Source organism: Siniperca chuatsi, linkage group LG16, assembly GCF_020085105.1.
Source record: "Siniperca chuatsi isolate FFG_IHB_CAS linkage group LG16, ASM2008510v1, whole genome shotgun sequence".
Taxonomy (NCBI): Eukaryota; Metazoa; Chordata; class Actinopteri; order Centrarchiformes; family Sinipercidae; genus Siniperca; species Siniperca chuatsi.
Window position 1 is genome coordinate 7,077,337 of NC_058057.1, and position 16,424 is coordinate 7,093,760.

The window sequence follows — 16,424 nt, forward strand, 5'->3', positions numbered from 1 at the left end:
CGTTTACCCGCCGACTATGCAAAATGTACGTGCCGAGTTGACCAATCGCGTCTTACGCTTTACTCGTACCCGGCACGCAGAGGCGCGAAAACTCTGCAGTGTGTGGTTTGACTGTAGCAGAGCACACACCGTGCGAAACTCTGTGCAATATTGTGAGATTTTTTAAAGTATAATAAATAATCGCTTGCAATGGCAACCGACGTCGTAGATGACCGGGAGATGAGAGAGGCTCAGAGGGATTACCTGGACTTTCTGGATGACGATGTAAGTCTGACTTTTATCCGGTTAAATACTTTATTGTGGCATGAAATGAGAAACCATGCGCTCAAAACAAAAGAACTACGCTTCATTTGATTAGTTTGCAAGAAACATCGCTGTTGACAGTTAAGTGACATTAGTTTGCCACACGTAACTATGAAGCTTAGTGCAACAGTAAAGTCTGTTTTGAGTTAGCTATTTGTGTTTAGTTAGCCGTGAGCGGACGCATCGTTCTTCTTAAGCCCAGTGAAATCCTAATCAAATTGTTTTGGGTTAAAAATGATTCAAACACCAACCCTTATGCCCGTTTTCTGCAGCAAGACCAGGGGGTTTACCAAAGCAAAGTCCGGGACATGATCAGCGAGAATAAAGCTCGGCTCCTCGTCAACATCAACGACCTGAGGAGACGCAACGAGGCCCGGGCTGCAAAGTAAGGAAGGGACCTCACTGTGTGTGCATGGGAACTGATGTGTGTAATTTCCAGGGCTTAATAATTTGGATAACGTTCTGAAAACGTTTGGGAAAGAACAGTGAGCTGATCTGAACATTTGGCTATATATTTTCACTGGTTTCGGTCCTTGTCACACATTATAATTAATTGCATAGAATAATTGTCTGTTGAACCAAGGTTTAACGTTAAAGCGAGACTGTAATAACTGTTGAAAGATGAGATAACAGATCCTTGTTGTTCAGTAAAAGTTGGATAGTTTGGCTTTAAATAAAAAAGAGACAGGATGGCGCTATAGGAGGTTGACAATCTCATCTGTTTCATCACACTAACAGTGGTTTAGTTTTATTGGATACAGGAAGTAAATAGTCTTCTGTAGCATGTTGTAGAGGCCCTGAATACACATCTTGACCAGTGGAACCAACTGATAGTGACTTTCAATGTTTAGGTGTGTTATTATTCCCTTTTTATATGATGACATAAAAAGCACCCAGAGTAAAAGTAAAAGCCATAATTACATCCATGACCGAAATGTTTTCTTGTTGCTGCCAGGCTGATGAGCAATGCCTTTGAGGAGCTGCTGGCGTTCCAGCGGGCTCTGAAGGACCTGGTGGCCTCGGTGGACGCCACCTACGCCAAGCAGTACGAGGAGTTCTACATCGGCCTGGAGGGCAGCTTCGGCTCCAAGCACGTCACCCCCCGAACCCTGACCTCCCGCCTGCTGGGCAGCATGGTGTGCGTGGAGGGCATCATCACCAAGTGTGAGTTGTTTATTTTCCCCCTCTTTGGGTTCTACTGATCACTACTTGTCTCTTTGACTGCTTTGCACTTGATGTAGTCTTTGTTTCCCTTTCAGGGTAATATGTATATAATTTCCCTCTTCGCATTCTTCTTCAGGTTCTCTGGTGCGCCCTAAAGTAGTGCGCAGCGTTCACTACTGCCCGGCCACCAAGAAGACAATGGAAAGGAAGTACACTGACATGACCTCGCTGGATGCCTTCCCTTCCAGTGCTATCTACCCCACCAAGGTAACTATGCTTACAGGAACCCAGTACATTTCAGGTACTTAAAAGGCACTATTACCCAAATTAGTGATTAGTGATGGTCTTAATTTTTTGGTTAGTGTTTTCCTGCTTTTTCACATGTCTTTACTACTTCTTTTTCTGTCTCTCTGGACAGGATGAGGAGAACAACCCTCTGGAGACAGAGTTTGGTCTCTCCATCTACAAGGACCACCAGACCATCACGGTGCAGGAGATGCCAGAGAAAGCCCCCGCTGGCCAGCTGCCTCGCTCTGTGGACATCATCCTGGACAACGACCTGGTGGACATGGTCAAACCCGGAGACAGAGTGCAGGTCATCGGAACATATCGCTGCCTGCCTGGCAAGAAGGGAGGGTTCACCTCTGGCACTTTCAGGTGAGATGGGATAAAGTGTGTACTGGAGCAATGTATCATAACCGCTAAAGCTGCTGAGTTTACCCTTGTTCTTTATTATTAATTTTTCATCCTTTTCTACCCAGGACCATCATGATAGCCTGCCACGTCAAACAGATGAGCAAGGAAGTATCCCCTTACTTCTCAGCGGACGATGTAGCCAAAATCCGAAACTTTAGCCGGACTCGATCCATAGTAAGGCTCCAATCTTCCTGCCTGGTTGCTCACAGCTGTTACTTATGAAACTTGAACTAAATGAGGAAATCAATTCTCTCTCTTCTGTGTTTACTTAGGATGTGTTTGATCAGCTGGCTCGCTCCCTGGCTCCCAGTATCCACGGCCACGAGTACATAAAGAAGGCTATCCTGTGCATGTTGCTGGGCGGTGTGGAGAAGGTGCTGGAAAATGGATCACGCATCAGAGGAGACATCAACATCCTGCTCATTGGTACAGTTTTGTTTTGTTTTTTTCTGCTAATGTACTCATTCAGCCAGGAAACTTGAATTTCACAAATCTTATCTTTTGTTCTAATAAGCTGTCTGCTGCAAAATCTCAAGATTTGTTTGGGAGATGGTGGTTAATAGCAGATGCCTCTCATCATGCATTCCTCTTTACCAGGTGATCCATCAGTAGCAAAGTCCCAGCTGCTGCGTTATGTACTTCACACAGCACCCAGGGCCATCCCCACCACTGGACGAGGCTCCTCCGGAGTGGGTCTGACTGCTGCAGTCACCACTGACCAGGAGACTGGTATGACGCATGAAAACACTGGCACACAAACGTAGATCTTCACTTTTCTGGCATTTACTGTAGCTGTGTTTTTTTTAAACTGGTCAACTCACCAGCCACTAATTTCTTTCTCCCCAAGGCGAGCGCCGTCTGGAGGCGGGTGCCATGGTGCTGGCTGACCGCGGTGTGGTGTGCATTGATGAGTTTGACAAAATGTCCGACATGGACCGCACAGCCATCCATGAGGTGATGGAACAGGGCCGCGTCACCATCGCCAAGGCTGGCATCCACGCCCGCCTCAATGCCCGCTGCTCTGTGCTGGCGGCTGCCAACCCCGTCTACGGCAGGGTGAGTAACTAATAAGAACTTGTTTGACCTTTCAACCATATACATGTTTTGCTTAACTCTCAGCTTATATATACATATACCCCTTCCTGATTTCTTATTTTTGTGTTTGTCACACTTAAATGTTTCAGATCGTCAAACAAATTTAAATATTAGGCAAAGATAACACAAGTAGCAGCAACAACTGCAATCAAGCGTTTGCGATAACTTGCAATGAGTCTTTTACAGCGCTGTGGAGGAATTTTGGCCCACTCATCTTTGCAGAAGTGTTGTAATTCAGCCACATTGGAGGGTTTTCGAGCATGAACTGCCTTTTTAAGGTCATGCCACAGCATTTCAATAGGATTCAGGTCAGGACATTGACTAGGCCACTCCAAAGTCTTCATTTTGTTCTTCTTCAGCCATTCAGAGACCCCACAACAACATCCAAAGAACTGCAGGCCTCACTTGCCTCAGTTAAGGTCAGTGTTCATGACTCCACCATAAGAAAGAGACTGGGCAAAAATGGCCTGCATGGCCAGTTCCAAGACATTAAACCACCGCTGAGCAAAAAGAACATTAAGGCTCGTCTCATTTTTGCCAGAAAACATCTTGATGATCCCCAAGACTTTTGGGAAAATACTCTGTGGGCTGACGAGACAAAAGTTGAACTTTTTGGAAGGTGTGTGTCCCATTACATCTGGCGTAAAAGTAACCCTGCATTTCAGAAAAAGAACATCATAGCAACAGTAAAATATGGTGGTGGTAGTGTGATGGTCTGGGGCTGGTTTGCTGCTTCAGGACCTGGAAGACTTGCTGTGATAAATGGAACCATGAATTCTGCTGTCTACCAACAACTCCTGAAGGAGAATGTCCGGCCATCTGTTTGTGACCTCAAGCTGAAGTGAACTTGGGTTCTGCAGCAGGACAATGATCCAAAACACACCAGCAAGTCCACCTCTGAATGGCTGAAGAACAAAATGAAGACTTTGGAGTGGCCTGACCTGAATCCTATTGAAATGCTGTGACATGACCTTAAAAAGGCAGTTCATGCTCGAAAACCCTCCAATGTGGCTGAATTACAACAATTCTACAAAGATGAGTGGGCCAAAATTCCTCCACAGCGCTGTAAAAGACTCATTGCAAGTTATTGTAGAGATATATATATATATATATATTCATTCTCTAAAACTGTTAATCCTGCTCTATCTTTGCAGTACAACCAGTATAAAACCCCCATGGAGAACATCGGCCTCCAGGACTCCCTGCTGTCACGTTTTGACCTCCTGTTCATCGTGCTGGATCAGATGGACCCTGAGCAGGACCGCGAGATCTCAGATCACGTGCTGAGGATGCACCGCTACCGCGACCCCCGTGAGCAGGAGGGAGCAGGTACGGTGCATCAGGACTTCTTAAAACTGTATTCTGTGTAACAAGTTAGTATTTCTTTAAAAATGTCTAAAATTGTGTATTTCCTTGGTTTGTCTTTTAGCCATGGCTCTGGGTGGGACAGTAGACGTCCTGGCTACAGAAGACCCAAACGCAGTAGCAGAAGAGCACGAGGAGCTGCAGATCTACGAGAAACACAACAACCTGCTGCATGGAAGCAAGAGGAAGAAGTACGCACACAATATCTGCCTTGGCATGGAATAAAAACACCACAATCAAACTTTTCACTTTTGATAAATGTCCTTGTTATCATTGTGTAACTGATCTGCATCTGGATGATGGTTTAAGTGAAACAATAAAACAATAAAACAATGTTTCCTTTGATTCAGGGATAAGATTGTGAGTAAGGAGTTCATGAGGAAGTACATCCACATCGCCAAGGCTGTGACACCTGTTCTGACAGAGGAGGCAGCCAATCACATCGCAGAAGAGTACTCGAGGCTGAGGAGCCAGGAGCAGATGGGTGCTGATATTGCCAGGGTGAGCAGAAGCATGCATGTAACCTTTTTTATATGTACATAAAAAGGTTTATTGAATATACACACAAACAGATGCACTGTACTGATTTATGGTGGGGCAACTTATGCCTTTATCACACTTACGAGTGCGTGTAGTGATCTCACCTCATTCCCAGCATTACTCCGCCCCAAAGTCAACCTGAGCAGAGGTCTAATAGGCCTTTGTCACAGCAGACATTTTGACTTGTCATAGCAGGAAAGGCACAGGTGTTACAAATAACATTAATGATGCCTCTGTTCTTTTCAAGTGTCACAGTGAGCCAGCTTGAACAATGCCAGGACCCTGAAACCGAAGCAGCTAAATGGAATTCAGCCATCATTAGTGTTGTCATTTACACTTGTGCTTTTTCTACTGTGACATGTCAAAATGACTTCTGGGGGGAAAAAAGGCCCATCAGCCAGAAAAATCGAAAACCCCTGTGTTGGTGTGCCGGTAATTTAGTGAAACTTAAAAGCTGTGTCCTGGTTCCATAATACCCACAAATTCTACATACCAATTCTAAGCAGGTTTTGAGTATATTGTGTTCACACTGAAAGTGACAAAATGAAGTGTACCCAAGTCATTTTGCATACTAAGATAATGATTTCACTTTAAACATTTTGCTTTGTCTTTTAAGTTTAATTGGCAGTGGCAGTACTATCTAAGTTGCATATTGCATCATGTTTGTAGAGAACAAAGTGTCCCAGTGAACCAGCATGCACAATACCAAGACCCTGGAACTGACGTGTTGTAATTAATGTTATTAATTACACCTGTGCATTTCCTGCTATGTCATGTCAAAATGTCTGAGACATTTTAATTTAATTATATAAGTATATTGTAATTACTTCTGTGTCTTAACGGGATAGTAAAAATCGCCCACAGTGAAGATGGCTTAAACTTGGTCATAATATGTATATTAACTATTTAGATTTTTATTTACACAAATTTTTTGTTAGATTCCCGAGTTTAAAAGGATCATTGTGATATGCTAGTAGAAACCATGCACATGTACAACTGCTAGTACCCAATGCTCTGACCTCTGACCTCGTTCCCTCTCCTCCTCAGACCTCTCCAGTGACGGCCCGTGCGCTGGAGACTCTGATCCGTCTGTCCACAGCACACGCCAAGGCCCGAATGAGCAAAGCCGTGGAGCTGGAGGACTCGGAGGTGGCTGTGGAGCTCGTCCAGTTTGCCTACTTTAAAAAGGTCTGTGCTGCTATGTCTGCCCGAAGAAAGGAATGATGATGTTTTTGCCCCCAATCACCGGGGTAAAGTAACCCCGCAGATTTCTGCAGTAACATGGGATTTAAAGCTCATATCTGGGCTGTCTGGTTTCCTCTGCAGGTTCTGGAGAAAGAGAAGAAACGTTCGAGACAGGAGCGGGACTCGGGTTCAGAGGAGGAAGAGGATGAGGAGTCGTCCACTCAGCGTTCACAGAGAACTGTGAAGAAGAGGTAGACACTTGATGACACACAGACACACACTTTCTACTGGCTTTCCTTACTCTGCATCTCCCACTATACAAAGTAATAAATAGCTGCAATTTTTAAAGTAATTAAATTTATTTTAAAATGCTCGGATTGCTATTGTCAGCATTAATAACACTAACCTGTGTGTCCTGCAGGGGGCGACGTGGTTCTCATGGCAGCGAGCCCTACAGCCCTTATGACTTCAGTGAAGAGCAGAATGTCCCTGAGAGTAAGCGTCACTGTTGTTACCGTCTCACACTGCTGTAGTCTGCTTTCACAATGACTCATCCCAGACACAACTGAACACTCATTTTCAGTTGAGGACATCTACTTTTCCCATGGGGCAGTTTTTTTTTTTTTAATTGTATTTTTTTTTTTGTCGTACTGTTCCTTTTTATGGAGGATAAACTGCAAAAAAAACCCAAAAACGTTTGCATATGATTTTGGAGCACAAACACTATTGCATCGCTAAGATTTGTGAATTTTAAATCATAAAATAGCTAGTGCCCAAATGGAATAAAAAAATTAAAAAAAATAATTCTTGCCCAGAATGCCTTTGGAAGCATTATGTAGTCATGGGTTCCTATAAATGATCAAGCCGGCCAAAATGATTCCAAATAGAAGTAAGAAAGAATAGCAATAATCCATTATTACTATTATATTACTATTATATGCTGCACAACAAATACTTTTTCTTTTGATACTTTAAGTACAGTTTGCTGATAATTACTACTTTTACCCTTACTTAATAAGTAATATTTTGAAAGCAGGGTTTTACTAGTAAAGGATCTGAATACTTCTTCCACTTCTCCTGAAAATTACAATATGGCTGGCTAAGATATTTAGTAACCTGATCTTTAACTTTTGTTTTTAACTTTGTTTTTTATTTAGTAGTGAATATTTAGAAATACTTAGGATTTGAAAGTTTCCAGGGGCTTTAGAATCCCGTACCTTGTTGTTTTGATAGCATGCAGGTTTCCACGCATTCTCTGTATGCATTCGAGTTCTCACATTGGTCTTTATGCTCTTTAGTTCAGGCCGGCACCCCGAAACCAGCCAAGCCACAGCAGGAGGAGGAACCTATGGATGCCACAACACAGGCTGAAGACACTGAGCTCTCTGCAGAGAGGTGGGTGATGAATTCAAACAACTTGAAATAGTCAGAACTGCTGAATATATTATAGATCATTTGTCATGATCGGTGCTGCTGCCTGCTATCGCTTAAAACAGAGTGGTTACAGGGGCTGGAACTGACGTAAATATTTTCAGGGATGAAGAGGTATTCTATTAGTTGCCGTAGGAGACTTGAGACTTAAAGGGATGTTAACTTAAGTTTGATCAAATAACTCCAGTGCCATAAAATGTTATATATGTGTGTAACATCCTGACAGAAGTTAGTGTGCTGTGAAATCAAAGCTCTCCTCGTTTCCTCCGGCAGGCTGAAGGAGTTCAAGTCCTCCCTGTTCGCAGTGTTCCAGTCTGCTCACGCTCAGTCAGTGAAGATGAAGACCCTGATGGACGACATCAACAAGGAGCGTCAGAATCGGTTCTCGGAGCCAGAGGTTCGATCTGCTTTGGCACGCATGCAGGACAACAACCAGGTCATGGTGGCCGATGACATCATCTTCCTCATCTGAGGGAGGGGCAAGATGACTGTTTCTGAAATTGATTACATGGACTCAGAAAGAAAACAGTGATTTATATTCAAATGTACATTATTTTTTTTTCCACCCATACTGGGCACCTCATCTTGTATTAATGCATCCTTTGTTTTTCATCTCTCATTTTCTCAATAGGCAGTCTAATGTTGCGCACTCAATAAAACCAGTCAGACCCCTGACCTCTAATCTGTGCTTCCACACATGTAGCACCAATAATTACTCGAAACAGTTTATTCTTACGATGGATTTGGATCCACTATGTTGCAGATTGTTCCATCAACTTGTATGTTTGCAAGCGATTCCAGTGCAAAAACATCATGTTTTAATCCATTATGCACTTGTTTCTGTTCAGTAGTGGTAATGTTACTTTATAATGTCCTTATTACCATGTATCAACAGACTGTTAGTGTAACTGATGAACATTTCAGTTCATTTGAAGAAGGGTGTTGCAGCCCAGGGCAAGTACAAGTTTCATTTAGCAATGAAATGTGCATTATTACACCATAATAAGGACATTATTAAGTCGGTTTACCAACACTTCTGTTGTCTGGATTTGTATATAGTTGAAGACAAGTTTTGAAATGAATTAACTATAGTTGTGTATTAAAAAAATAAAATACCATGCTTGGGAAATGACTTTGGTTCTTAAATGAATATGTTTCACCTTATCCTTAATATGTACATTATGTACATACTATACATCCTTGGGAAATCACTGCTTGACTAATGCCGGTAAATTAGTGATCTCCCAAGTTTGGCAGGCAACTGATCTTGGCTGTGGTTTATTTTTTTTCGTGATAATATTTGCTGGAAAAATGGTCTGAGATGCTGGGGAACTTGTGATTTTCCAGAAGAGCTGTTCTCAAAGGTTTAAACCTCTTTCTGCTTCTGTACCAGTGTGTTTTCCAGAAGCCTTTTATTTGAATCCAGACCTCACTTTGTGTGAGAGGCAGGTACCACAAAGTTCATACACCTCACTGGTTAGGAAATCACTGTTCAGCATCCACATTCCTTCTCACACTTCTTTACCCCAATTAATAGATGATATTTCGGAGGGGGCACACAGTGTTGTTGCACCCACACATCGTAAACATACATTGTCTGACACTCAGCTCTATAATGTAACTTAATTGTGGTTCCGATCAGTCTGAAGATAAGACCAAGAGTCGCTCGAACCCCAGACGACGAGCCAGCAACCGTCACTGTTACCGTCATCCAGGACAGGAGGACGTGAGCTCTGACACCCACGGCTGACTCATATCACATATACCAAAGGCTACAGCCTGTAGTTTAGTTTTAGTTTTTCTTTTACAACTGGGTTTCAGGATGGTCATGGCAACTATTTTGAATAAACAATATATTCAAATCATGTTACTATTATCCTGTCAAGCCTCAAAGATGTGAAGTACACTGAAAAAACAGCAGGCAGGTTAGCTGTAATTGCCTGTGAGTGTTGGTATTAAAGCCTGGGGAAAAGCTTGAGAAGCTTGCATTTGGGTCATTTTGTCTCTTGTCTATGTCTTAAAGCAATAGTTCAACATTTTGGGAAATATACTTATTTGCTTTCTTGCATAGATGAGATGATAGAAACCACCTTCATATCTGTCTGGTGAATATATGGCTACAGCAAGCAGCGGGTTAGCTTAGCTTAGCACAAAGACTGAAACAGGGGGAAACAGCCTGGCTCTGGCCAAAGGTAACTAAATCTGCCTATCAGCACTTCTGAAGATAACTGAAAGTCATGTTATAATGTGTTTGTTTAATCCCTACAAAAAAATAAGTGTAAAAACGACAGGTTGTGGTTTTCCGAAGAATTCTGCTACCTTCAGACAGAGCCATGCTAATTGTTTCCCCCTCTTTCCAGTCTTTATGCTTAGCTTCACATTTAACGTACAGATAAATAACTCTTGGCAACTATGTAACACAACTACTGCTTTAAGACCAAAAAAAAAAAAGAAGGTCTTATTGTCTCCCTAAACTCCCACCTTACATAAAAGTTTCCTTCCTCTCCTGGAAGTTTTTCAACCTGGACAAGAGGGGGGAAAAATGAAGCTGCACTTCCGCTGGGTTTCTAAATTAGAGTGTGGTCCTCTGTGAAAATGTTGTAGTGGAGTAAATGGAGGACAGTTTCTAGAAGCACCTGTTCACATTTACCTTTCTTTTCTTTCTCTGTACTTCTCTCCTTATTAGTCTTTCAGAGTATTTAGTCATTATTTTATGATGCTTTCAGCCACAGGTCAATACTTAATTAATATTTGTTCTGGGACCCCGAATTACAGACCAGACCAGGCAGACCAGTATATTTGTCAAGAGAACTGTAGATCCATCAGATGCAGGTCACATCGTATCATGCTACTGCGTCCACAGAAACCCATTGAGGTTTACAGACCGATAAACCAGTGCACTGATAAATCGGAATTAATGTTTGATCCTCCCATGCACTTCCTGCAAGGGGAACTTCATAGTATCTTTGGTTAGGAAATCTTTGCTAACAAACTTTATTTTACTTTCTTGAAGAAAGAAAAGCACCAGATGAGGAGAAAGAAAGAACATGGGAGGAAGTGGAAGTGTTTTTCTGTCCCTGCTGCCAGTTGCCTTCTTTCATTGCTACCATAACCACTGCACTAGGGCAGATCAGCTTGGTTGATATCTTATGCTTTGTTTTCTTCTCTGCCTTTCATTTGTTGCATTGCAACATTATCATTTTGTCCTGTGATTGATTATTGATTAGTTATATGTAAAGTCCTCTGTGCCATGCTTGTGATGAGCAGCTGTATAAATAAATGATCTTGAACTTGAGATGTGTCTGACTTAGAACTAAAGTCGGCTGGCTTGTTGGTGCACTTCGCTGTGAATAAATTGGAACAGAGGAAGTGCTATTTGGCAAAAGAATATAGAAACAGTATAAAAAGAAGGAAAGAACTAATGCAACTCAGCTCAGTTAATGTTGAATTCACATGAAAACTAAAAACAGGCAGAGTGACTTCTCAGACTTTGTTAAAAGGACAACCTGCAAGATGGATGGGCAGCTGTTGAGTCCAAATTGTCAATAATTTTTTAATTTTATTTTTTGTTATTTCACTTACTTATGTGTCTTCATAAGTTAGTTGGACTTATTTAAATTTGTATATTAACAATGGGTCAAATGGCTATGAGTAATGTGAAAATGGTAACGAAAGTGGTGATGAACCCACAGAGAAATATCATCCAACTACAATTCAGCGTCTTTCACCTCATTGTTTTGGTTTTACGCCCTGCAATTTTACTGTTCTGGTCTCAGTCTCATTAGTGTAGTTTTCAGATGTAGCAGGCAGCTGTTTTCAGGGCTTTGATAAACCCACTGTTTGTTACCTGCTCAGCACCAAACAGCACACAGGCAAAGTTAGCGACTTAGCGGCTGGTGAACATAGTGGAGCAATTAAAGCAGCTAAAGAGCCAGATATTTCCCTTGAGAGCTGGCAAAGACCAAAACAGAGCTAAAAGGCGAGTTAACCCTGATGATGTCATAAGGGTTATTTTTTTCAGACATTATAAAGCTCTCTTCAGAACCACAGACGACATTATACAACTGTTTTCACCCCTTTTACCCCTTGTGACGAATAAATTGATCCTTGTGTGTAAAATTGGTGGATTGACGCTTTAAAATTGATCAGTGTGATGGCACTCTCTGGGCTCCATAGGCTGCAAGCTGCAAAACTGCAATATTTAAGGGTTTGTTTGAAAGTGAGGCTGCTCACGTGAATTGTTTTACTGTGATTATTATAAGCTTCAAATGGATGGATTTCACAGGCCCATCGCCACACCAGATAGTATATTTTTTACAAAATGGAGAAGGGCACCAAATGATTTTTGCAGACAGCCGAAGCACTGTCTGCAAAATTTGATAACTCAAGTTATCAAATTTGTAAATTTATGATCAGCTATTTTCTTAATTTATCATTGATCATTTGCGTCTATTTTGTATGTGAGGAACATATTATTGTACAATTTTAATGGAGTCAAACTGCTTGAGCATCTCGTTCTGAAACCATTTATCTTTACTCCACTGTACATCCAGTGCAGAGAGAAGATGCTATCTCACGGTTTGTCTATGAATAGTAATCATGCAGATTTTTTTTTACCAGAACCCCAATCAGCATTTCCTTGACCTACATTGTTTAGTGTGGGTTGGCAGTGTGTAGGAGTAGTAATGTGTTTTATATGACTCGGATAAAAAAAAAAATCAAAGTTGAGGTTGAATGATTAGTCTCTGTTAGTTTTTTAATGGTATAATGTAACAAAATGATGCCAATAGTTTGTCATTCTTTACTGTTGGAAGGTTCTCTGGAGTCATGGGGTTGAATTTTATCTGCTTTAAGAAATGGGTCCCACTGGGGCGCCACGGCAGCTCGCCTGATAGAGTGCGTACCATGTATCAAGGCTGAGTCCTTACAGCAGCATCCCGGGCCTTTTGCTGCATGTCATCCCCTCTCTCTCTACTGTGTCTATCTGATAAAGCAGAAATGTCGCAAAAAATAATCTTTAAAAAAAGGAAATTAAACGGGTCCCACTTGCAGGTCTATTTCAAACTGAGATCTGAGCCAGATTTTTTGAAAGCACAAAAAATTTGGCTCTGGGCTGACAAAATCCCCTGTGATTTGTTTAGGAGACTAAAAGAACATTTTCTAGCTTAAGTTGCAGATTTTCACGTCAGTGCCTTTTTCTTTTAGCTAAAACAAAACGCAAAGAAGTAGTGTACTGTTTTCACAGCCACATCAAAAAGATCTAAAGGTGAGCAAAATGTGTTCGCACCTTTTGGCAGGATGCTGCAGATCAGACATATGAAGGTGTCACCTGACTCATTACACACTTGAAATTTCACACAGGGGAATTATTGCTTTTTCCATGTACTGTGACTTAATTATGATAGGTCACAAATGGGTCAAGTAAAAAGAACAATGCTTTAAGTGACTTTGAATATTAAAGAGAAAGTACAAAAGATCAGCATAAGCTATTGTGATTTGTATTTGAGTGTAAGAAGGTCTTTTCAAATCTTTTTCTTCTGTTTGTATGTATGTTTGAAATGTATGTTGCAATGTACTGTAATGACAGAATCCAAGATAATGAGAAATTTGCATACACAGGTAGATGTAAATGGACACGGACAAAGAAAGAAATGCCGACCACAAAGAGACACACCATTGTCTTGTTTACAGATCAACATGTGTATCTTTAAAATCAGTGACAGTCAGCAGAAATGCACCACAGGTCTTGTCACCACACACCAACACAGTCTGCCTGCATATAAACAGGGAGGCAATGTAAACATAAGACTGCGGAAGAGCTCTTCACAGTTCAAGTTAAGCTCTGCAGGCGAGACGACACAATCATGCTGCTGGTGAGTTGGACCACTGTGCTCATCTTAAACTCTTATGACTGATCACGAGATTACTTTTCAGAAGGGTGACTTAAAGGTTCATGTGACATAATGTGAAATGAACTGATTTTATGAAAAGTCAGTGTACCATCTGACTTTTGACTCCAAATGTCATACTGTACTGTAGGTCTAAAAATCGAGAAGCAAATGAAAGATATCTGAAACTTTTCTGTCACTCAGGTTTTTCAGAGTGTGAGTGTTCAAAAATCAATAATACCACCCAGGATTTCCACTTAATCAGTTAAGTGGAAATATAGCCAAACAAGAACTGGCAACAGAGAAAGTAAATGAAGCATTTTCTTTTAGACCACCCCAATTAGCTCTTTTCTCCATCCTCTGAATTTCTCTTTAGCTTCTGTTTGTTTCATGTCTAACCGATAAAGCACTTAGAAAGCCTCTGGCCCGCCTGGTGTTCTCGTGTTTAGGTGTTGAGAGCTTTGCTGGTGCTGGGCCTGGCCACGCTGTTGTACGCCACCAGGAAAGGCCAGGAAGTCTCGGTAAGGTTGGGGAAGGGAACCAGACTGAAGGGCAAGACAGTGAGACTGGTCCTGGATCCCTCAGTGCAGTCTCAGATCAACAGCACGTCTTCCTCAGCCATCGCCAAAATGTCTCTGTCACCATGGACGTACAGGTGAGGCATCGCTGAAGTCCGTGGACCCTTAATGTCAATTTTCTTTCAGTGCTTTACTTAGTTGGTGCCAAAAACCACCAGTTTGACATGTGTTTGGTGATTCAGTTATCCGTTTTGAACTTTTAAAGCGTGGAATCCCAATTATAAATGTATTATTTCCCCCTCCCTCTCCAGAGACTCCTGTGTAGCATCTCGGTTGCCTAGGCGGATTTCTCATGCTCAGTGCCTGACCTCTGGCTGTTTGAGCCTGCAGGGGGGAGGAGAGGATGCAGCCCTGGAGGCCAAACCTATCTACCACCAGGTCCTGGTCCTCCACAGGTGAGCCACCTCACTACAAAACAGCTAATGATGCAGTTTTTGCCTCTGCTTTTGTTTCTAGTGCAAGTTACAGTGCTACAATCGATCTTATGTGCATGCTTAAAAAATAAAGAAAGTTCTTTGAGGTTGTCTTGGGTCAACCTAACAACGAAAGTGAAATGGAATTTAAAGAGCGATTTTCTCTCGTAATCTTTTGCATTTCCTGATGATACAAGAACAGAGAAAATTTTTTTGGGCATTTGTTAATGAGTAAGTGTACATTATGGGACGCATAGTTGATAAATCAGTTGGAAAAAGTAATTTTGATTGTGGCTTGAAGTAGTGGGAATATGAAAACCTATAGTAATCTAGTGTTTATTATCCAGTGTCAAACACTGAGGTTAGACTCTGCACAGCCTCACGACTTCAAACTGAAATGTTCTGGAAAACTATGCATGACAAAAAAACTCATAGACTTGGAAATATTTATTTCAAAGACAGCGGTGGCAGTTTTCTTTCTGTTTGACCTGCGATTGCTGAATGCATGGTGAAAATGGTATAAAGGGTTTGGTTTGACTTCAGTTTACTTTTGCTCGTTTCGTTCCTGTCCATTCCTGTAATATCCACTACAGTCCAGTTTATTTAACTTTATAATGACATCATCTGCGTATATTCAACCCTCGCTTATTTTCCCATCCCACTCCAGAGTCCCAAGGCAAAGGCACAGGAACAAAGGAGGGAGGAAGGCAAAGAACAAGTATGACTTCAGACTGGGGACTGAGGTGATCACAGTGGGCTGTACCTGTGTGAGGCCGATGGTCGTGCCACAGCAGTAACACAGGAGACAGGATGTTAGCAACTCTTTCAGCACACTGTAAATGTTGTTTTTGTCACTTTCTAATCTGTATTCAGCAGTATTTTTTTCTGTTATCTCTGAATCAAATCACTCTGTGTAATGTGGAAAGGTTTATTTTTGACTGTTGTGACTAATTACTGCTAGCATATCCTGGTGTGTTAGCCATTAGCTCGCCAGTTACAGTAGTTACCAACACGCCCTGCGGTTTTCATTATTACAAGCATTCATACAGCATTTGTAAAGTTTTATTATTATTATTGTTTTTATCTTTAATTATTGTTGGGTATTTTATTTCACTTTGTTTTTGTAGTATTTTTAATTGTCTGATTTTATTTGCCTGATTGCAGTCCTGAAATGTTTTAATCCTGGTTTAACAACGTAAAGCACTTTGTGACTTTGTTTTGAAAAGTGCTGTATAAATAAAGTTTATTATTACTGTTATTCAATTCAACACATTTACTATTTTCTCAGGACAACTGAGTCATGAGTCAGACAGACTCAGTCAAGTGATGACTCTTTCATGATAAAGTAATGAATTCATTTTGCAACATGTAACTATACATTAGCTATAGATTTAGGTTACTTTGTGCAGTGGTGTTTCATGTAACGTTATCTATGGCTATCTTACACCATAAGACATTAGGTAAATATTTACATTTTAATCCAATCATAGAGTACAGTACAGTAAATTGTAGGGATGCTATTAAACCCCACAGCGCTCCACATTAGACAGACAGCAACAGTAACAGTTGACGTTAACTAGCACGTAGCGTTGACCCAACATTAGTCGAAGTGTTTTCTTGCTGAAACAGCTGAGCGCCACATAGCAACAATGGCTACAGGGAGAAAGGACGATTGTATAATCATGTCAGTATTTTCAAATTTTTATATTAACTTGACTACCATAATTGTTGAGCTCAATGCAGCTGGCTACATGGCTGGCTGGCCA

General features: G+C 41.4%; 2 protein-coding genes across 2 annotated transcripts; both read left to right on the forward strand.

Moving 5' to 3' along the window:
* The first annotated feature begins 49 nt into the window (after window positions 1-49).
* Window positions 50-8,912, forward strand: mcm3 (minichromosome maintenance complex component 3). Its single transcript, XM_044170373.1, has 17 exons — window positions 50-264; window positions 576-688; window positions 1,259-1,467; window positions 1,604-1,734; window positions 1,886-2,124; window positions 2,229-2,337; window positions 2,436-2,589; window positions 2,761-2,892; window positions 3,011-3,219; window positions 4,413-4,587; window positions 4,688-4,814; window positions 4,974-5,124; window positions 6,211-6,351; window positions 6,490-6,599; window positions 6,770-6,843; window positions 7,647-7,743; window positions 8,053-8,912. Exons 1-17 carry the CDS (start codon window positions 190-192, stop codon window positions 8,249-8,251), a joined length of 2,445 nt encoding a protein of 814 aa, XP_044026308.1. The 5' UTR covers window positions 50-189; the 3' UTR covers window positions 8,252-8,912.
* Window positions 8,913-13,508: 4,596 nt separating this feature from the next.
* il17a/f3 (interleukin 17a/f3) lies at window positions 13,509-15,946 on the forward strand. Its single transcript, XM_044170376.1, has 4 exons — window positions 13,509-13,652; window positions 14,117-14,322; window positions 14,497-14,640; window positions 15,326-15,946. The coding sequence occupies exons 1-4, from the start codon at window positions 13,644-13,646 to the stop codon at window positions 15,453-15,455; spliced, it is 489 nt and encodes a 162-aa protein (XP_044026311.1). The 5' UTR covers window positions 13,509-13,643; the 3' UTR covers window positions 15,456-15,946.
* The last annotated feature ends 478 nt before the right edge of the window (window positions 15,947-16,424 follow it).